At 35.9% G+C, this 19498-nt stretch overlaps 1 protein-coding gene and 1 long non-coding RNA gene across 3 annotated transcripts in view; both read left to right on the forward strand.

The window, feature by feature from the left end:
- The first annotated feature begins 2005 nt into the window (after positions 1 to 2005).
- Positions 2006 to 9877, forward strand: LOC132101942 (uncharacterized). Its single transcript, XR_009423248.1, has 3 exons — positions 2006 to 2135; positions 9265 to 9302; positions 9567 to 9877. It is a non-coding gene; the product is annotated as an uncharacterized LOC132101942 (long non-coding RNA).
- Positions 9878 to 16708: 6831 nt separating this feature from the next.
- Positions 16709 to 19498, forward strand: part of LOC132101943 (heat shock factor protein 4) — a 7740-nt gene continuing 4950 nt past the window's right edge. For both annotated transcript variants that reach the window (XM_059507152.1, XM_059507153.1), the window contains exons 1-3: positions 16709 to 17315; positions 19060 to 19168; positions 19263 to 19390. In XM_059507152.1, the coding sequence (XP_059363135.1) occupies positions 17190 to 17315; positions 19060 to 19168; positions 19263 to 19390 (363 nt within the window). In that variant the 5' untranslated portion in view covers positions 16709 to 17189. The remainder of the gene's footprint in view (positions 17316 to 19059; positions 19169 to 19262; positions 19391 to 19498) is intronic.

Raw genomic sequence — 19498 nt, forward strand, 5'->3', positions numbered from 1 at the left:
ACAGCGCGAGTAACCACCTCCAGTAGCTCCTCGTACTGGGGTGATTGAGGGGACAAGACCCCATAAACGCTTTCCACGTCAACCAGAGAGGAACACAAAGTCTATAACGTGGCTTGCTCTTGCTTTGCTCTTTTGAATGCTTTGATTTTTTATTTTTTTTTGCTTTTGACATAGTGGAGCTTATTAGTTTGTTTCTTTGGAAAGAAAACACTAAATAAGACTTACAGACACAAATATTCAGACTGACACACACAGAGCGTTTGCTGAATGATAGAAAGCTGATGCTGGCTCAGTATGGCACATACTTTAAAGCTTCCTAGTTGATGACGTCAGTCTCCTATGATGTCTCACCCTTCCATTGGACTGATTACACATGAGATTTAGAGTGTGGTCATGCAAAGGGCATTCCCTCTGCGCAACTCGAGTTTCTGAAGAGGAAATGGGCTTGACTCATACACAGTATTTCAAATGCATAAGCTACTGTGTGAACGGTATATTTTGAGACTCACACCTGTAAGTAAATGCTGTTGTCAATCCCAAAAACTGACAGTGTGAACGTATAGCCTTGGTTAGCCATTCTGGATCTTTAAAAAAAAATTGATTAAACCCAATTAAGACCTGCACATAACAATGACTAATTATAGGGGCACCTAAAGTTCTAATAATGATTCTAAATCTATAAGAACAAGAAAGTCGTAGCAGAATGAGTTTTTTTAGTTTTTTCAGCAGATGAACAATAAAAACACTGACAATCAGAATCCCCATGAGTTTTAATAGACTGAGCATTTATTTTAAGGGGCAGATGGCATAATTGCAATGCATGCTTATAATAAAAAGAATGTTATCATGAATTGGTATGGATGCTAATATTTAGTCTATTGTCATCATTCTTGGCCTTTAGACATGCCCCTTCTTTTTACAGACAAAACAAACAAAAACTGTCCCACTGATTAATATTTTTATTTTATTGGCTGTAGAGACTGAGTCAGTAAAAACAGATTTACATTTAAAATTAGGGCAGTTATTTCACTGGCATATTTCAAGTAATTTGGAACATTTTCTGCTCACCATTCCATAAAAATCACTTGCAGTTCCTTTAATAACATTTAGTGTTATAGCAGACAACCCCTTAGGCTATTGTTTGGTTATCATCATCAATATAATGGAAAAATCATGATTTGATGGTGATCCCTCTGTTGTCAACAATGCAGTCATACATTTTGCTTTCTTCTTATCTGTCCAAATAGCACTGACTGAAATTATACTTGATAAACTTATGTTTACCTAACCTCTTAACATTTCATAAAAAGTTTTGAAAGTTTTTTAAGAATCAAAAGACCATTTGTTGTTGATGTTTTTGTTGCTGTTGCTTTAAACAAGCTCCAGGTGCCCTTGACAGTGATGAGCACCAGGTGGCAGTTTGACTGGTTGTCTTAGCAATTCTCTGCACTATAGTGTCCTTTATTAAAGGGCTGCTTTATGAGATTTCACCATGCACTATACAATTCATAACTCTATATATAACACATATACAGACAGATCAATTAAATGGTCTAACATGAAAGACAACATATTTCTATTATTTAGACATTATATTTTTATGCATACTAAAATATAAATAATCATGTATTATATATTTCTATAATATATTTCATTATGTTTTTCCCTAGATGTGTAAAAAGTAGTGAATGATGGCAGAGTTAAAGTATAGATACTGTGGATTAAAAATAAAAAATATAATTTTTGCAAATAACTGAAAGTTCATGTAGATAAAACCCTGTTTGACTTGAAGTGAAACTTCAATATACTAAATATACACGTGGCATTTGTTTCACACATCAGACTAAGAAACCCAAGAAATCAGTTACTTAAGCACATTCATGGCTTCCTCTGACTGTTGACTTTCAGTTCCTTTAGTGTAATTCTGTCAGAGGACATTCCGTTTTCCTGTGTAGCAAGCTAGATTTCAGTTTAAACATTAAAATGGCTAGGACTTTATTACCAACTAGTTCAGCTTTACATCAGAAACAGGCCATTTCTCTCATGCACAGGATGTCTTGTCCAGAAGGGTGGGGTTGGAGAAGAAGCTTATGGTACAAAGAGAGCACATGAAATATGGAGAGAGACCAAAAAAGGTGATCAGCAACACATCGAAATATGTGAAAGGATTTAATTCACACTAGCCTGCCCTAGACACACAGCGACTGACAGGCCACATTAAGAGACTTTGTCACTACACATTATTTCATTCCATCATAAAGGAAGACGCTAAGCAAAAGCAAGACATATTGAATAACATGGTTGTTATAAACCCCCACCAGAACACCATTGCAGTGTTTGTCCTCGTATGAAATATATTGAGAGGCACAAGAAACTTGGGCTCCCTTACAAATCAACCAATTTTCATTAGCTGTTCAGTCATGGCCTATATCTGAAAGAAATGCTTATTATATGAGAAATGTCTATAATTTTTTTTTTTGTTCCTTTTTTTTTTTTTTTGCGTGTCAAGGTCAGTATACTGTTTAGTAAGCAATAATTTCATAAAGAAAGCATTTTCTATCTTCCTTTTTCATGCAGGAAATGAAAGTAGTTAAGAAATACAGACTTATCCACAAACTAAACTAAAATAAAAGAATAACAATAATAATAATAATAAAAAAACAGGAATAGTTCACCCAAAAATGACAATTTGCTGAAAATATAACCTCAGGAAGATCTGGATAATATTGTTTCCTCATATAGCAGAGAATTTTACTATTACATCACTTGCTCATTAATGGATCCTCTACAGTGAATGGGTGCAATCAGCAGTGGATAACGCAATATTACGGATAGCACAGAAATGGTTTAAAGGTTTAAAGGGTTAGTTCACCCAAAAATCTAAATAATGTAATTAATGACTCACCCTCATGTCGTTCCAAACCAGTAAGACCTCCGTTTATCTTTGGAACACAGTTTAAGATATTTTAGATTTAGTCCGAGAGCTCTCAGTCCCTCCATTGAAGCTGTGTGTACGGTCTACTGTCCATGTCCAGAAAGGTAAGAAAAACATCATCAAAGTAGTCCATGTGACATCAGAGGGTCAGTTAGAATTTTTTGAAGCATCGAAAATACATTTTGGTCCAACAATAGCAAAAACTAAGACTTTATTCAGCATTGTCTTCTCTTCCATGTCTGTTGTGAGAAAGAGTTCAAAACAAAGCAGTTTGTGATATCCGGTTCGCGAATGAATCATTCGATGTAACCGGATCTTTTTGAACCAGTTCACGAAATCGAACTGAATCTTTTTAAACGGTTCGCGTCTCCAATAAGCATTAATCCACAAATAAAGCTGTTAACATTTTTAATGTGGTTGACACTCCCTCTGAGTTAAAACAAACCAATATCCCGGAGTAATGCATGCACTCAAACAGTACACTGACTGAACTGCTGTGAAGAGAGAACTGAAGAAGAACACTGAGCCGAGCCAGATAATGAACAAAATATTGACTCGTTCTCGAGTCAAGAACTGTTTCTGTCAGACGCGTCCAATTCGAGAACCGAGGAGCTGATGATACTGCGCATGTGTTGTGTGATTCAGCGTGAAGCAGACTGACACACAGAGCGTCTGAACCGAACTGATTCTTTTGGTGATTGATTCTGTGCTAATTTTATGAGCGCGGGTAAACCGAAGGCTTGAATCAAGGGCAATCATCGCAAATGACGCCATTAGGTCGAGCAGAAGATTTGGTGAACTGGTTCAAAAAGATCCGGTTACATCGAATGATTCATTCGCGAACCGGATATCACAAACTGCTTTGTTTTGAACTCTCTCACAACAGGCACGAAAGACAAGACAATGCTGAATAAAGTCGTAGTTTTTGCTATTTTTGAAACAAAATGTATTTTCGATGCTTCAAAAAATTCTAACTGACCCTCTGATGTCACATGTACTACTTTGATGATGTTTTTCTTACCTTTCTGGACATGGATAGTAGGCCGTACACACAGCTTCAATGGAGGGACTGAGAGCTCTCGGACTAAATCTAAAATATCTTAAACTGTGTTCCAAAGATGAACAGAGGTCTCACGTGTTTGGAGTGAAACGAGGGTGTTATTAATTACATAATTATGATTATTGGATGAACTAACCCTTTAAAGACATTTGTTTATTACAAACATGCAGCTCTTCACTCCACAAGTTAACTTAACTATGTTCTAGAGTCATGAGGATTATTGTGATGCTTTTATCAGCTGTTTGGACTCTCATTCTGACAGCACCCATTTACTGCAAAGAATCCATTGGTGAGCAAGTGATGTAATGCTAAATTTCTCCACAGCTGTTCTTATGAAGAAACAAACTCATTTACATATTTGCCTAAGGTTAGTACATTTTCAGCAGATTTTTCTTTTGGGTGAACTACTCATTTAATACAAAGTTGTTACTTTAAAAATTCTTCTTTTGTGCTCAACAGACAAAGAACTATTGCAGCATGAAGGTTTGGCATGACAGAACCTTGAGTAAATGATAAAGTGTTTTAATTTTTAGTTGAACTATCCCTTTATGTTCCTTTCACTTACAATTTTGTTATATTCAGCACTGGAATGAAATTAGATTTAAGTGTATCGATCAACAAATGTCCTACCAAAGCATACTGCTAAAAATCAAGTTACAGTAAGTGCATCATATATTGCACACTAAATTACTTATTTTATATCAGAGCCTTTATCAAAGCTTTTCAATATTTCAAGAGGGAAAAAAAGTGCATCCAGCAGTTATTATGTAGTGCTTTACCTTTAAAATCTGGAGGCTTACCTTATAGGAGGAATCACAGTGATCTATAACTGAGGAGAATTCACATTTTGTATTTATGTATTTTACAGAATATATAGTAAAAGTCTGATAGTATATGAGCATATATCTTGATGACGTACATGTATTTGACAGACATCATGCTTGTTTTCTGTTATAGTGGTGACTGGTGATAAACTTTTTTCTTTTATAATCTCTCAAACCTTTTAGAAATTACAGGCATTTACACTAAATCCACTCTAATCCCATCAACACTGGAAGCATTTGATGGGACATTCAGCAAGAACACATGATGGCACATGTGTCCCTGCCACTTACACACTTCAAATACATGGTTCTATACAAAGGACTGCAGTTCCCTTTAAACCCATTCGTTTATTTTGATCAAAAACACACTTTTTCATAGATCATCACAATCCCGCCCACAGCCCGAGAGATCTTTGGTGCCGGAAGTAAATTTCCCATTCATCGGTATGGATGAAAAATCCGTATCTAAAGAGTTTTAAAGCATGTGTGAGGATAACCAGCTACGGCTGAACTCATAAGCATATAACACATCATTTCGAGTGAAAAAATTAAGAGAAAATCCAAAAAAAGTCAAAGGTACAAGACTGTGTACATATTTTCATTTCGAACGAAGGAACTACTCATCCCATAAACCACCGTGCCTCACTATAGTCGACTGAAGCCACAACTGCGAACGAGCCTTTTGAGCGATTTCCAAATGTGATGACAGCCGCGCGAACTTTTTCCTCCAGTGAACTTTATTTTATATAGTGATTGTGCAGTAATAGCAGTTCTTTCAGAATTAATCGTGTAAATAAATATGTAAATTAAATGTAAGTAAAAACATGTTTTATACAGGTATTGTGTATTTATTTTTATATTTATCATCGAGTATTTTATATATTGTGTGCGTGTGTGAAAGCGGTTAACGATAACGTCAGCAATGGTGCAGTGCTTTGTACCTGACTGCAATCACCGCTCAGTCGTCAACACATGTTGTTGCCATTACACAAATGTTCAGTAAATGCACAAAAAGGTATGCCTAGGCTAAAAAAATTTTTTGACAGTGGCATTATAAAATGCTTGATATGACTCGTACCATATGAAGGCTACAGTAGCCTAGCTAAAGTGGACGATAATGCTAACTAATGTTACCAACCTCCCTGCAAAACTCACCAATACTTTGTAGGTCTTGTCCCTCATGCTGGCCCTTACAAAACCCACAAGCTGACCCTCGGACACGCTACACTCAACTACTTGACCCGATCTGAAGTGGTTTTCACTCCTTTGAACACTTTTGTTTTCCTCCTTGAAAAAAGCCATCATGGCAGCCAAGGAGATCATGATTGCGCTGATAAGTCTACCGTGCAAAAACGCAACACATGTTATTATTTTATTTTATTTTTTTATTAATGATCTTCAGTCTTCACGGACCTTCGCGGGGTTTAACCAGACGAGTTCCACCAATCAGATGCATCACTGTGGGATTGTGGGATTGTTCAGGATTGTGGGTAATGAAGTACTTATCCAAGACATTGTGAATAAAAGGCATTTATCTCAAAACAAGATTAGTGCCCCATGAACCTTTGGTGTTTATATGAGCATATACTATCGCTTAGTACAGCCATAGCTGGTTTTAAGTCTACCATGTATGGTTACGTTTTTATGGCTTATACCCCAAATGTCAATGCAGAAATTGTATTAAATTTTTACTTCCGGCACCGGCTGTGGGCGGGACTGTGATGCTCTATTTGAGCTGATTCTACATGTTCAAAACAACCCACACGAAGATACCACAGTAACAGTCAGTATCTGTTAATAAGCTCCCCCAAAACTTTTAACAAATAGCTGAGTATTCAGGGAACAAGTGTTTTCTGAATGAACGCAATGTCTCTGGGGTTTTGAAATTCAACGCAGCTTAATGGACAAAACTGACAGTGAACTGTGTTTCTCTTTAAAGAAGGCCCACCAAAGAGCTTTGATCTGGACAGGTCAGTGTTGAAACAAGTGTTGTCATGGGCTCTGGTTGCTTTAGTGATCTGGCTTACATGGAATAGCTTATCTAAATCCTCTGTGCTTCCAAGAACATGTTGTCACCATTTAGTCCTTGCTGGGAAACTCCACATAAAGAGAGGAACAAAGAGAGCACAAATTAATTTAGATACATAAAGGTCATGAGGTTTATACACTTTGAACAATGAATTTAAAATCAATTACTGCAGTTTTATCTGCTCACAGGAAAAGTATTTCACAGTCACTGGGGTGGTACAATTTTAAAAGGTAGGCCTATTAAAATGTACAATCTAGGTACTAATACATACTTTTAAAATACTAATATGTACCTTTTAGTTTAACCTACCACCAAAATGACCGTCTTTTTTTTGAGAGTGTAGTAAAAAATCATGTATGTACAGTAATAGTTTCAAAAACAGGAGGGATAAAGGAAATGTTTTATGGTAATCAACATTATGCCACAAATTTGGTCAGCAGCTATTGAACTAAGAATATTCCTTTAAAAGACAAAGCTGAAAAACTGTAGTGACTTCAGGTCTGTTCACAAACAATTCATCATGTAATTCATTATTATTATTATTATTATTTTATTAAATTTAGATATTTCCTCAGAAGTTACATACTGCAATTTGTCACATTTTAAATGTGTCATGGATTTTACCACTTCCTCTAGGCCAACAGAAAAATATGTTGTATGCATGTTTTGCCTAAATTGGCACATGAAAAATGAGCCTGCATGCATTTAATACTAAAGTGCAGACTTAGGGGTAGATTACATTAGGGTTAGTGAATCCTATATACATATTTTTGCTTTCTCCAGTCAAAACAATTGTCTCATCTGAATCAGGGGAGAGATCTGCAAGATCAAGTACTGTTTACAAAAGTACAAAACAGTTGTGAACAAATATGTCAGAGGATTTTGATATGAAAGGACAACAGGGGATGGACTTTTTCACAGGAGGAAGCCTTATTATTGAGTAATTTTGACTAGAACTTTTGTCAGAAGCGATAGTTTAGATGAAGTCCTTGAGGATGGGTTTGTTTCTTACAGACACATAGCTTTTTACTTCATAAGGCATTAACTGATAGACTGCTCTGGAATTTTTCATGGTGGATAATTGTGACATTTTTATCAGCTGTTTGTACTCTCACTTTGATGGCACCCATTCACTGCAGAAGATTTCCATTGGTAAACACTTGATATAATGCTAAATTTCTGTTTTGATGAAGAAACAAATGTATATCTACATCTTGAACGGCCTGAGGGTAAGTTTTTAGCCAAATCAAATTTTTAGCTGAACTGTTTCTTTAAATGCATCTAACTGGTAAAGGCTACTGACCAGAAAAGATATCGGAGACTACATTTAAAAACCTTAAGCAAAAGTACTACTGTTGTTTTTTGTTTATACACCAGAGAAGGAAAACATCTGTTTAAAAATCTCCATCAAAAGCACATTCAAAACATGTCCAAAACTTTTGTGTTCAACAGTCCAGTGCTGATATTATGTGTTGTACCAACTTTTAAGCAATGAATAAAAAAGAGATTAGCTGTTTCCGCCACTGTGCTTTCGGGTGTCTGAGAGGCGGCTGAGGTTCAGGAGCAGCTCTGTGGAGCAGAAGGAATGTTACTTTGGGGACTCTTAACAGCACTGTCTCTGAATAATGCACAGGCCCAGAGAGGAGGAGCGATAGACCATACGGGAGGCTTGGGCCACAAAAGTGCCTCGGTCATTCAGCTACCTCCTGAATAAAACACAGCCAGAACCACTTCAGTGAAAAGCAGCTAACAGGGAAATAAAGAAAGAGAGAACGAGAAAGTGGACAAAGCTAACAGAACAAAAATACACAGACAACAACAAGACATAGTGGGGGTCCAAAAGTTTCAGACCAATAGTGAGAATTGTTTTTGTTTATAGACAGACAGACAGACAGACAGACAGACAGACAGACAGACAGACAGACAGATAGATAGACAGATAGATAGATAGATAGATAGATAGATAGATAGATAGATAGATAGATAGATAGATAGATAGATAGATAGATAGATAGATAGATAGATAGATAGATAGATAGATAGATAGATAGATAGATAGATAGATAGATAGATAGATCATTATTGATATAGCTACAATATAATATAGAATAAAACAACAACTTGATTGAAAGTTAAACTATTAAATTAACAAATTTTGTGTTCACAAAGGCAAATGGGGGAGTGTTTGGGTAAACTGTTTGAAAACCACAATTATTTTTGCAACTTCATTTTTTGAAACTAGTGGTGCACACATGAAATGACACGCTTCAGCTTTAGCATCAGCCAGATTAATCAATAATCACAACGCACAATAACCTGTATTACCCTGTTTAATCAAACAGAGCAGACTTGATAAAGGCACATTATGGATGCCTATTACAGTCAATGAATCTAATTTCATGCATTGACTTTTCAGATGGAATTCTATTGACACCGTGCATGGGACTCCATGAGGTAATTCAAAAAGGAGAGGTTTAAATTATTCTATTGTAGTGTACAGTATGTACTAAGTAGAATCAAAGATCAGGTTTAGTTATATCTTTATATGTTAATCATGATTCCAGCTACTGTGTTCAACTATTGGAATCTAATTTGTTAAGAAATCATGTAAAAGCCAGAGTCAGTTGGTTTGTTGAAAACACTGAAGAACTATTGACCTTACAAACATGGAAGTGTCCTTTTGACCTAAAGTGGCTGCATTGTTTTTGTTTGCAACAGGCTAAGTGAGGGCAAGGGAAGTGTCTGAAATCATGTGGAGTGTCAAGCCAACCATCACGAAGATGTTTCTGCACACTTCTGCTCTGAACACACATGGTAGTATCAAGTGACAGCTGGTCGCATGCACTCTGAGTCTGAGAGTGCAGAGAATGTGAAATGGCTTTGAACACTTGAAAATATCACCTTCACACACCATCTAGTCACTCTATCTGTTGGTTTGTTTGAGGGCAACAAACCGTTTTCACCATCTGCTAAACCAGGCAATACTTTGTTTTCTAGATTATCTATATTTTTAGAGTATACTGTTTGTTTGGTTTTTATATTATATTGTTTGCATTTTTGGGTTATATATATTTTTGTTAAATTTATTTCTAATATAAGGCTATGGCAAAAAGAAAAAAGAAAAAAAAGGAAAATGTGAGTGATGCATACGATGCATTTGAAAATAAGTGATTTTAAAAATAAGTGAAATAAGCTATGGTTTTCTGGGTGGTTGCTGGGGAATTTCTAAGTGGTTGCTATGGTGTTCATATTGGTTGCTATGCGCTTGCCTGCTGGCTTTGGGCAAAACAGCCCTCAGGTTTCTTGATATTCCCACCCTTTTTTAATGAACTGCTATGCTATTTTGAATATTTTCACATCAGCCAGGTGAAAATCTGACTGTAACTATGATAAGAAAACAGTGCGACAAGCTGTATAGTGTTTGTTTATTTTGTGATAATGCTTCCATTCACTTTGTTTTTGGAAAACTATTATTTAGCAAGGGTGTATTAAATTGATCAAAAGTGACAGTACAGACATTTACATTACTGTTTCTGGGAACTTTCTATTCATCAAAGAATCCTGGAAAAAAAAGTATCATGCTTTACACAAAAATATTAAGCAGCACAACTGATAAAAAATACTAAATGTTTCTTGAACAGTCAATCAGCATATTAAAATTATTTCTGAAGGATCATGTGACACTAAAGATTGGAGTAATGGTCGCTGAAAATTCAGCTTTGACATCACATAAAAAAATATGTTATTATTTTAAATACTAACTAATAATATTTTTGCTCATATGAAACCTTGGTATAAAAGCTTGAGCAAAACACAATTTTGAAAGGTAGTGTATATAAAGCATAAGGAATTGTCAAGATGATGCTAAAATAATCAACATCATTCTGTATTTCTCCTTCCATCCCCATTGCAGACTAGTTTTAGATTAGGATATGAATGATTGGTTTCTCTTTTTTCAGAGCATGTGGGTTTGATCTCACATATGGCCTTAGTTCCACCTGAAGTTAAACGTCACAGTTCTAACACACACCACTCAAGCTGATGTGTGTGTGACTGGATACTTCCTCTCTCCCTCTCTCTCACACACACACATTCACATCGCTGGCTTCTATAATCTGTTTCGACAAACCCTCAGTGTCACCACTGCATCTCACAAGTATTTAATTAATTATTTAAGTTTGATCATTAACCATTCATTTTCTCTCTGATTTCTGTGTCCAAGTAGATTCTGAAAGGATGAATGGACATGTGTCCATGGTACAAATTCCTCACAGCTTTTAATCACTAATGGATTATGTGTTTGGCCAGATTAGCATTAGCATAATGCTGCATAAACGCAGCTGCGCTGCCGCCTTGCACACCAAGGCCACCAAATTCATTAGTTTAATCCTTGCTCTCAAATTTATTAATAACAAGATCATAACTGACCTCGCAGCTGCAGGCACTGATGACTATTTTAAATCATGCATCTTGTGCTCTTTGACCCTCAGGCCAGTGATTTATTGGCCCTGCGATGTTTATATGAGTCCAAACTGACACACTTCACACTTACAAAATGTTAAAAGCATTACAAAAGCTGATGGCCTGTATTAATTATAGACATTATTAGTTATTTTTTGTTGGACTTTACAGTAATGCTTAAACCTGAAAAAAATAATTGAATGAGCAAATAAATAATTGTGAATGGTGAATGATAAATGATGAACAGCTTTTCAGGCATCTGAAAAATTCAAATGATGTACAAAACAATATAAATTCAAACTTTTAAACATTATTTTATAGACAGTTGGGTGACTTATTCTGACTATTTGACATGTTTTATGACTGGAAATTCAAGTGACACATTTGAAAAAAGATAAAGATATAATTATAGATATGAGGAAGTCCGTTTTGATGCAGCTTGTCCATTCAGGTTGGAAGTGTCTTGCAAGCAATTCAAGTACAGTGCTAATGTTAGACTGCAAACATTGCTTTTACAGTAAGGAGTGCAATATCTTGACTGTGATTTATCTCAGAAGTAGAAGATGGGAGTACAATAAATGCTCTCATGAAGCTGCAGGATTACTTTAGGAGATGGAAACAAATGATAATTAGAGGTAAATTGCTGACAAACAACATACAGCCTGATCCATAATTGAGTCTCATTAATCAACTCAGAAAATATTAATTTGTAAATGCCTGGCAACAGAAATTTCTTACTCATCTTCAACAGCTAGCAAACAATCTCTTACTTAGTTACTACCCACTCGTGGGTACACACATAAACACAGACCGACCTCCCACAAGACAACAAACCTGATAGATCTTTGCATCCTCATGCAAATAAAACACTTCCTTCTTCCTGCAACACTAATTAAAATGTGCCTGCTGTAACGAGATACATGGGAACAATTTACTTATGTTGACTGCTGAATCTTCATTCATTAACTTACGGGATGTAACTATATGGGATTTCTCAAAATTGAATGACTTGTATTGCCCTAATTCTACATTTTGACAGTTTAAAAGTCGGTTGTCATAAGTTCCTATGACCTGTTTAGCATATACAGATGCGGAACGGTGATTTGAATTTTGCAAAAGTCACATTTAATTCGATCAGGCTTTGACCTGAATGACTACAGAAGCATTTATAATGTCTATGTGACCATGGATTCTATGCTTTAGCTCAGAACCGCTGTTTTTCACAAAGAGATATTTATGTTTACATTTACAGGCATCTGTATTCATTTTGATATTATAGTGCTAACATGTTTTGCACCCCATCTCTTCAGTAACCTTGTTACCTTGTGGGTTGCATGCATACTTAGCAATCTATTTAATATCCTCTACATGTATATGTGCTTGCTTCATAATGACATTTTGTGCTTTGCACTTTGTCTTACAGAAATGTTCAGTTTGACATACGATATTGCCAACATACAGAAATCTTATGATATTGTTGATTAAATGCCTGAGCGTCAAGCATTCAGTATCTTTTATTTATTTACTTTTTTGCTAGATGCTGAATTTTACAGATTGTTCATAAATAACTACAGAATCTGTTCAACTGATGACTGGTTTGCATGAGTAATAAGAGCCAGAATGCAAAAAAAAAAATACTTCAGATCTGGATTGTGGGTCCCCCTGCTGGTTATATAAGGGTAGAGCTTTTTATTTTTTTTTATATTATTATTATTATTATTATTATTATTATGTAATAATATATTTAATTAATTAATAATTAATAATATGTAATAATATTATTTTATTTTTATGTGTTAAAGCGTGTGCATGTATATATAATGTTCCTAATACTTTGACTTAAAGCTTTTTTACCCTGCCAGTAGACTTACCTGAATCAAATAGACATTTTCTATTTCATATAAATGTTGTTCCTGTGAACTTTTTATTCATCAAAAATCTTGGAAAAAATGTTTTGTGGTTAAAATGTCTTGTCCATTCAGTTTGTTTTCGGAAAACTATTATTTAGCAAGAGTGTATTACAGTTTTTCTCGATTGGTTTGGCTCATTTCTTGAAACCGAGATGACATTCTCAAAATAACATGGACAAATCTCCAAACCACCTTGCAATTGTTCACAACAGAATGTCATTTTTCATTGGTTTTATCAAATTGCAAATGCTTTAGTACATGTCTCAAGTGACTCTGTGCTTTTTTTCAAATTATTATGTACAAGTAGCTACAGTTAGCACAATGTGCCCACATTTAGCACATTTTCCAAATAAATAGATCTTGCTGATCTAAACTGATTAGTTGATTTTTCAGTGAAATGGTTACTCTCTCCAAAACATATCAGCATGGTTTCATTGTGTAAGTCATCATATGCACAATTGTCTGTTCAACTGTCAAAATTAGTCAAAGATATAATACCATGAAAGAATTTCTTGGAACATTTGATAAATTTATGACAGTACTTGACAATCAATCAGGTGAAATTAGAACTAACGAAGGAGCAGTTTCCCACATCTCAGATGACCAATCAAACAGTTTGTTTAGTTACCTGACAGGTGTTGTCTATGATTATGACTGCTGCCAAAAGTATATAGACAGAGCTTGGCCCGGGGCCAGTTTCATTTGCAGTGTGAACATGGAAGCACCTCGCCAAGTACAACAGCAACTTCCTGCTTGAGGAAGAGGAGGAAGAAGAGGAAGAGGAGGAGTGAGAATGCGTGGAGGAATAGGGGGAAGAGGCCGAGGAGCACGGAGGCACCATGATGTCCCAGATGAAATCCGGGCCACCCTTATTGACCACGTTATAAACCATCGCCTCACAATGGCAGAGGCAGGTCGCCGAGTGCAGCCTAATGTGCCTCGGTCTACAGTCTCCTCCATCATCCAAACCTTTCGCAGGGAAAACAGGTACAGAACTATTCTATTGAACTATTCAGTGTTGGTGTGTTTGTAGGCCTAGAGTACTGTAATATCTTCATGTGATGTTATATGATACTATAAAAATGACAAAGGAAAAAAAAATGGAGAAAATACTGTGAATAGTATTCCAGTCACTGTGCAGTGCATCACACTTTTAGTACCATAAAACAGCAGTACAATTACATTGGTAACTCATTTTGTAACAAATTTACAGTGTTGACCTTTGACTTGTATGTCTAGGATTGGACGACAGCCTCAAGTGGGTGGCAGAAGAAAACTTCTAAATGAACAATAAGAACGAGAAATATGCAACATGGTCATTGCAAATAATGCCATCACACTGAGACAGATTCTTAATGCAATCCTTCTAGACAATGTAATGTTCCAAAATATAAACTCTATCAGCATCTCCACAATACACCGGGTATTGAAGAAACATCAGATGACCATGAAACAGATTTACAGGGTACCATTTGAGAGAAACTCTGACAGAGTGAAAGAGCTGCGGTGCCAGTATGTGCATGTAAGTCAACTACTGGTTGTCTATCATTGTAACACTATTACAGTAAGACATGGTTACCACTTTTTTTTGTTTTGCTTTATCCTTTTTACTTCAGGATCCAGCTTTGTGTGACTAGAGCATTTTGCCTAGAAATTGTCTTCAGTTTTTCACTCCCTCTTTTTACAGTACTTTAGATCCTCCCTGCAGTATCTGTCTCTACTTGACTGATTAGATTTATTTTTATTCTATTGTAGAGAATAATGGCATTAGAAGGCAACGAAACCTCTCACATCCTAGTGTTCGTTGATGAAGCTGGCTTCAACCTGGCCAAAGGTCGAAGGCGTGGCCATAACATCATTGGCCACCGAGCCACTGTGGATGTCCCAGGCCAGCGAGGAGCAAATATAACAATGTGTGCCGCTATATCAGAAAGAGGTGTGGCCACACACATTCCCAGTTTAGGGCCCTACAATACACAAAAGCTCCTCAATTTTTTGGACCACCTTTATACTGATCTGATCCCGGTAAATGAGAGAGGTGAAGAAGGACCTCAGCTACCACATTATGTCATTGTGTGGGATAATGTGAACTTCCACCGTGGCCCACGCATCAGAACCTGGTTCACCACCCATCCCCGGATGCTAATGGAGTTTCTTCCACCTTACTCTCCTTTCCTAAATCCAATTGAGGAGTTTTTTTCAGCTTGGAGGTGGAGGGTGTATGAGCATCAGGCTCAAGACCAGAGGGCCCTGCTGCATGCAATGGATGCTGCATGTGAGGACATCACAGGGGATCAATGTAGGGGATGGTTGAGACATTCAAAAGATAGGCCAGGAAAGATAGGGTGACAATGGCGACCACTGAAAATATTACTGTACTATAGTTCTGAAACTTTATTTACAGTATGGTAGGCTAGAGTTTTTTTTGTTTTTTGTTTGTGTTTATAACTGTTCACATTTACAGAATCCTGTATATGTTTTCTTTTCACAGTATGTTCTCTAATGTTAACATTTCTTTGTACGAATAAAAATGTTTACAATTTCCTTGAGTATGAGTGGTTTATTGGAGGCTGATTTTACTGTAAAATCTTTTAGTTTTATTCATAGTGGTATTCTGTTGCTAGACCTGTGCCTCAGTGACAAAACGTCTAAGCATTTTGACTTGCAGTGCTTAAACAATGCCAAAGGTATAATGCATTTTGGGGCCATTGACTATTTATATGAGAAGGATATTTAGTTTTGACACATGGATAAACTGTTTTGGGAGAGATATGAGCTTTTGCAGGGGATCCATGGTGTTGTGCTAAACCATCCAGGTTATTTTGACAAAAGCACTAAATGAATGCACATGTGCCAAGGCAATTGAGAAGGATTTGTGCTATTTTGACTGTACTGACCTTTTATATGGGAAAGGAATCTGCTTTTGAAGCATGGAAGAAGAGTTTGGGGAAAGATATTTGATTTTGCTAGTGAGCTATGATGTTGAGCAGAACTGTAAGACTGTTTGGCCAAATTACCTTATGGTTTTGAGAATGTCATCTCGGTTTCAAGAAATGAGCCAAACCAATCGAGAAAAACTGTAAATTGATCAAAAGGGACAGTACAGACATTTACAAAGTTTTAAATTTTAAATAAATGCTGTTTCTGTGAACTTTGTATTAATCAAAGAATCCTGGAAAAAAGTATCATGCTTTACACAAAAATATTAAGCAGCACAACTGATAAAAAATACTTAATGTTTCTTGAACAGTCAATCAGGATCATGTGACACTAAAGATTGGAGTAATGGTTGCTAAAAATTCAGCTTCGACATCACATAAAAAAATATTTTATTATTTTAAATACTAACTAATAATATTTTTGCTCATATGAAACCTTTGTATAAAAGCTTGATCTATGTTTATATAGGATAGATAGATAGATAGATAGATAGATAGATAGATAGATAGATAGATAGATAGATAGATAGATAGATAGATATAATAAAACCATCACCTACTCCGGTGGAAATGGGCTACTGTATATTTGTAAATATTCCACCTCTTGAAGACAAGCAGTTTTTTTTCTTCTAAACAACAACCTGTACATCATAAATGTCAATTTAGAATCCACCCAAAACCCCACACATCTGCCCAGCACACTCTCCTGTGCAGGTTGTGTTTGTCCATTGTGCTGCTTGGCGTGACAGTGTGCCATTATTCTAGGCTTTGTATGGGTCTGTATTGTTCTCCTGTGGGGTGCTTTGTTGAGTGCGGGGGTATAGTGGTGATGCTGCGGGCCATTGCTTTATGCTGACTCTGACCTGTGGGAATGGCAGGGAGCGATATGGCCTTATGACTAGGCCATAGGCAGAGAGAGGAGGAGAAGGAGAGAGGAACAGCATCAGCAACTCGCATCCCAAGAGAGCATTTGGAAATGGACTAAAATATTACTGGATTAAAGACTCATCTGTTCAAGTCCAAGTGTAGTCATGCAGGAGAACCCGGGCTCTATAGGTGTGGATGGAGGATATGCCAGCAACGTACCTGCTTTCCTCACTAAACTCTGGACTCTTGTTGAGGACCCAGAGACCAGTCATCTGATTTGCTGGAGTACTGTGAGTTCACGCTGATATCATTCTTTGGCTGATTTATAATATTTGAAATAGAATGGAACTCACTGTTGTGGAACTCTGATTCGATATTAGGCTTAAATTAGACAGAGCAACAACATATTTAAAAGTTATGTAAGTCAGGGATTTTTAGACATTTTAATGGCTAAATATAATATAATAAATATAATGACCTGACTGCAATGAAGGTAGTTATACAGACTCTTTTATATTTTGTGTGGAGAAAAAACAAGTATAAACGTAATTAACTACATTAAATAACTGGATATAAATTTCTACAGGTAAAACAATGCTACACTATTGAAAAATACTTGCTTATTTAACATGTTTTACAATAAATATTTTTCCTACCCCAAATTACAATATCAGAGAAACATTTTTATAAATGTATAAATTGTGTTTACCGGTATATATTTCAGGGAACCCTAATGGAGCTATACGAGAGCACTTGGGGGTCCAAAGAAAACCTGAGAGAAATTTAGAAAGCTGTTTCTTTGACAAAGTTATTTGAGGTAGAATTGTTATTTTTAAACAGATAGTGTTAACCAAGCAAATATTTTACAATATTTTAATTATGGTAACACATTACAATAAGGTCCCATTAGCTGACTAACAATTAGCAATAAATTTGTTACAATATTATAATGTTAGTTCATGTAAGTGTTCATTGTTATCTACTGATTGTTATTTCATGTTAGCATTATCCATTAAATAATAGTAATATAAACCCACTTTTGATTTTAATAATGTATTAGTAAATGCTGAAATGACCATTAAGATTAATAAGTGCTCTAGAGGTATTTTTCATTGTCAGTTCATGTTCAAATGCAGTTAATTGAACCTTGCTGAAAATTGTTATCTAATCATTTGTTTTAGGAATAGTACATTTGAGAGAAATTTTCAAAAAAAGAAAAAGACAAAAAAAGTATATATTTACAACATATATTTCATCATTTTATATATTACCACCTTGTATAAATCTGGCATATTATTCTTTGTGCATAATGGAAATGTAGATTGAAAGTGGTTTTACTGTAAAGAAGAACCCAAAAAAGCTCTCGAACTGTTTGGTTTAGTCTCTATGGCTCTGCATATTATTATTAATAATGTTCTAGCTTATGTTATCTGAGAATTATTAATAAGAAGTATTCAATTTATACAAGATATACAAAATATCTCAGTTGAAAATGAATTTTAAAAAAATGAACATCAGTGAGAGGTGCAATCAAAGGCCAATAAACAAAAGTGTATAGCCTGAACTTGGAACCAAAATAAATCAAAGACAAACTCTACAATAAATTATTTTCATCAATATGTGGAGACTTGAGAATTTTTATGTTCATAATCTTCGGGTGAATTGTTTTTTTTTTCATCTTTACCATTAATTTATCATAAATTTGGAAATGCATCACCAATACTGGGCAAATGAAGTGTTTCAAAAATCATTTACACTACAGTTGTTTTCATTTAATATTCTGCTTGTGTGTGCCAAAAAGCAGTAAAAGAAATAACAGCAGGAAGACGGTGAAAACTCAATGAGGTTGAAAAACAGGCAGGCCATGTTTAGCAGATGCTTCTCTCTGATTGCAATCATGTGTCTTAGTTTTGCATTTAACAATGTCCTTCAGGAATAACTCGAGGCAGAACATTAAAAATCTCGTTTTCACAAACAAATTATAATCAAAGCACAGACGTGTTTTCCTTTTTGGCTTGTTTTCTCTAATTCTAGACGGGCACCAGCTTCCATGTTTTTGACCAGGGCAGGTTTGCCAAAGAGGTTCTGCCCAAATACTTCAAACACAATAACATGGCAAGCTTTGTACGCCAGCTCAACATGTGTAAGTATCATTCTGTGCTGACAAACATCCCAAAGCTATCACAGACACTTCAGACTGAAAGAGTGTTTGCGTTAACTTCTCACTTCTCTCTCAGACGGCTTCAGGAAGGTGGTGAATATTGAGCAGAGTGGGCTGGTGAAGCCCGAGCGAGATGACACCGAGTTCCAGCACCTCTATTTCCTCCAGGGTCACGAGCATCTGCTTGAACACATTAAGCGCAAGGTGAGCCGTATCATCTTTAAGTGATTCTCACTCTTGCTTCATTCTCTGAGTCAGAGTCCCTGACCCCCCCACCCCCCCTACACACACACAGGCTAGAGGATTATGATC

Source organism: Carassius carassius, chromosome 23 (assembly GCF_963082965.1).
Source record: "Carassius carassius chromosome 23, fCarCar2.1, whole genome shotgun sequence".
Taxonomy (NCBI): Eukaryota; Metazoa; Chordata; class Actinopteri; order Cypriniformes; family Cyprinidae; genus Carassius; species Carassius carassius.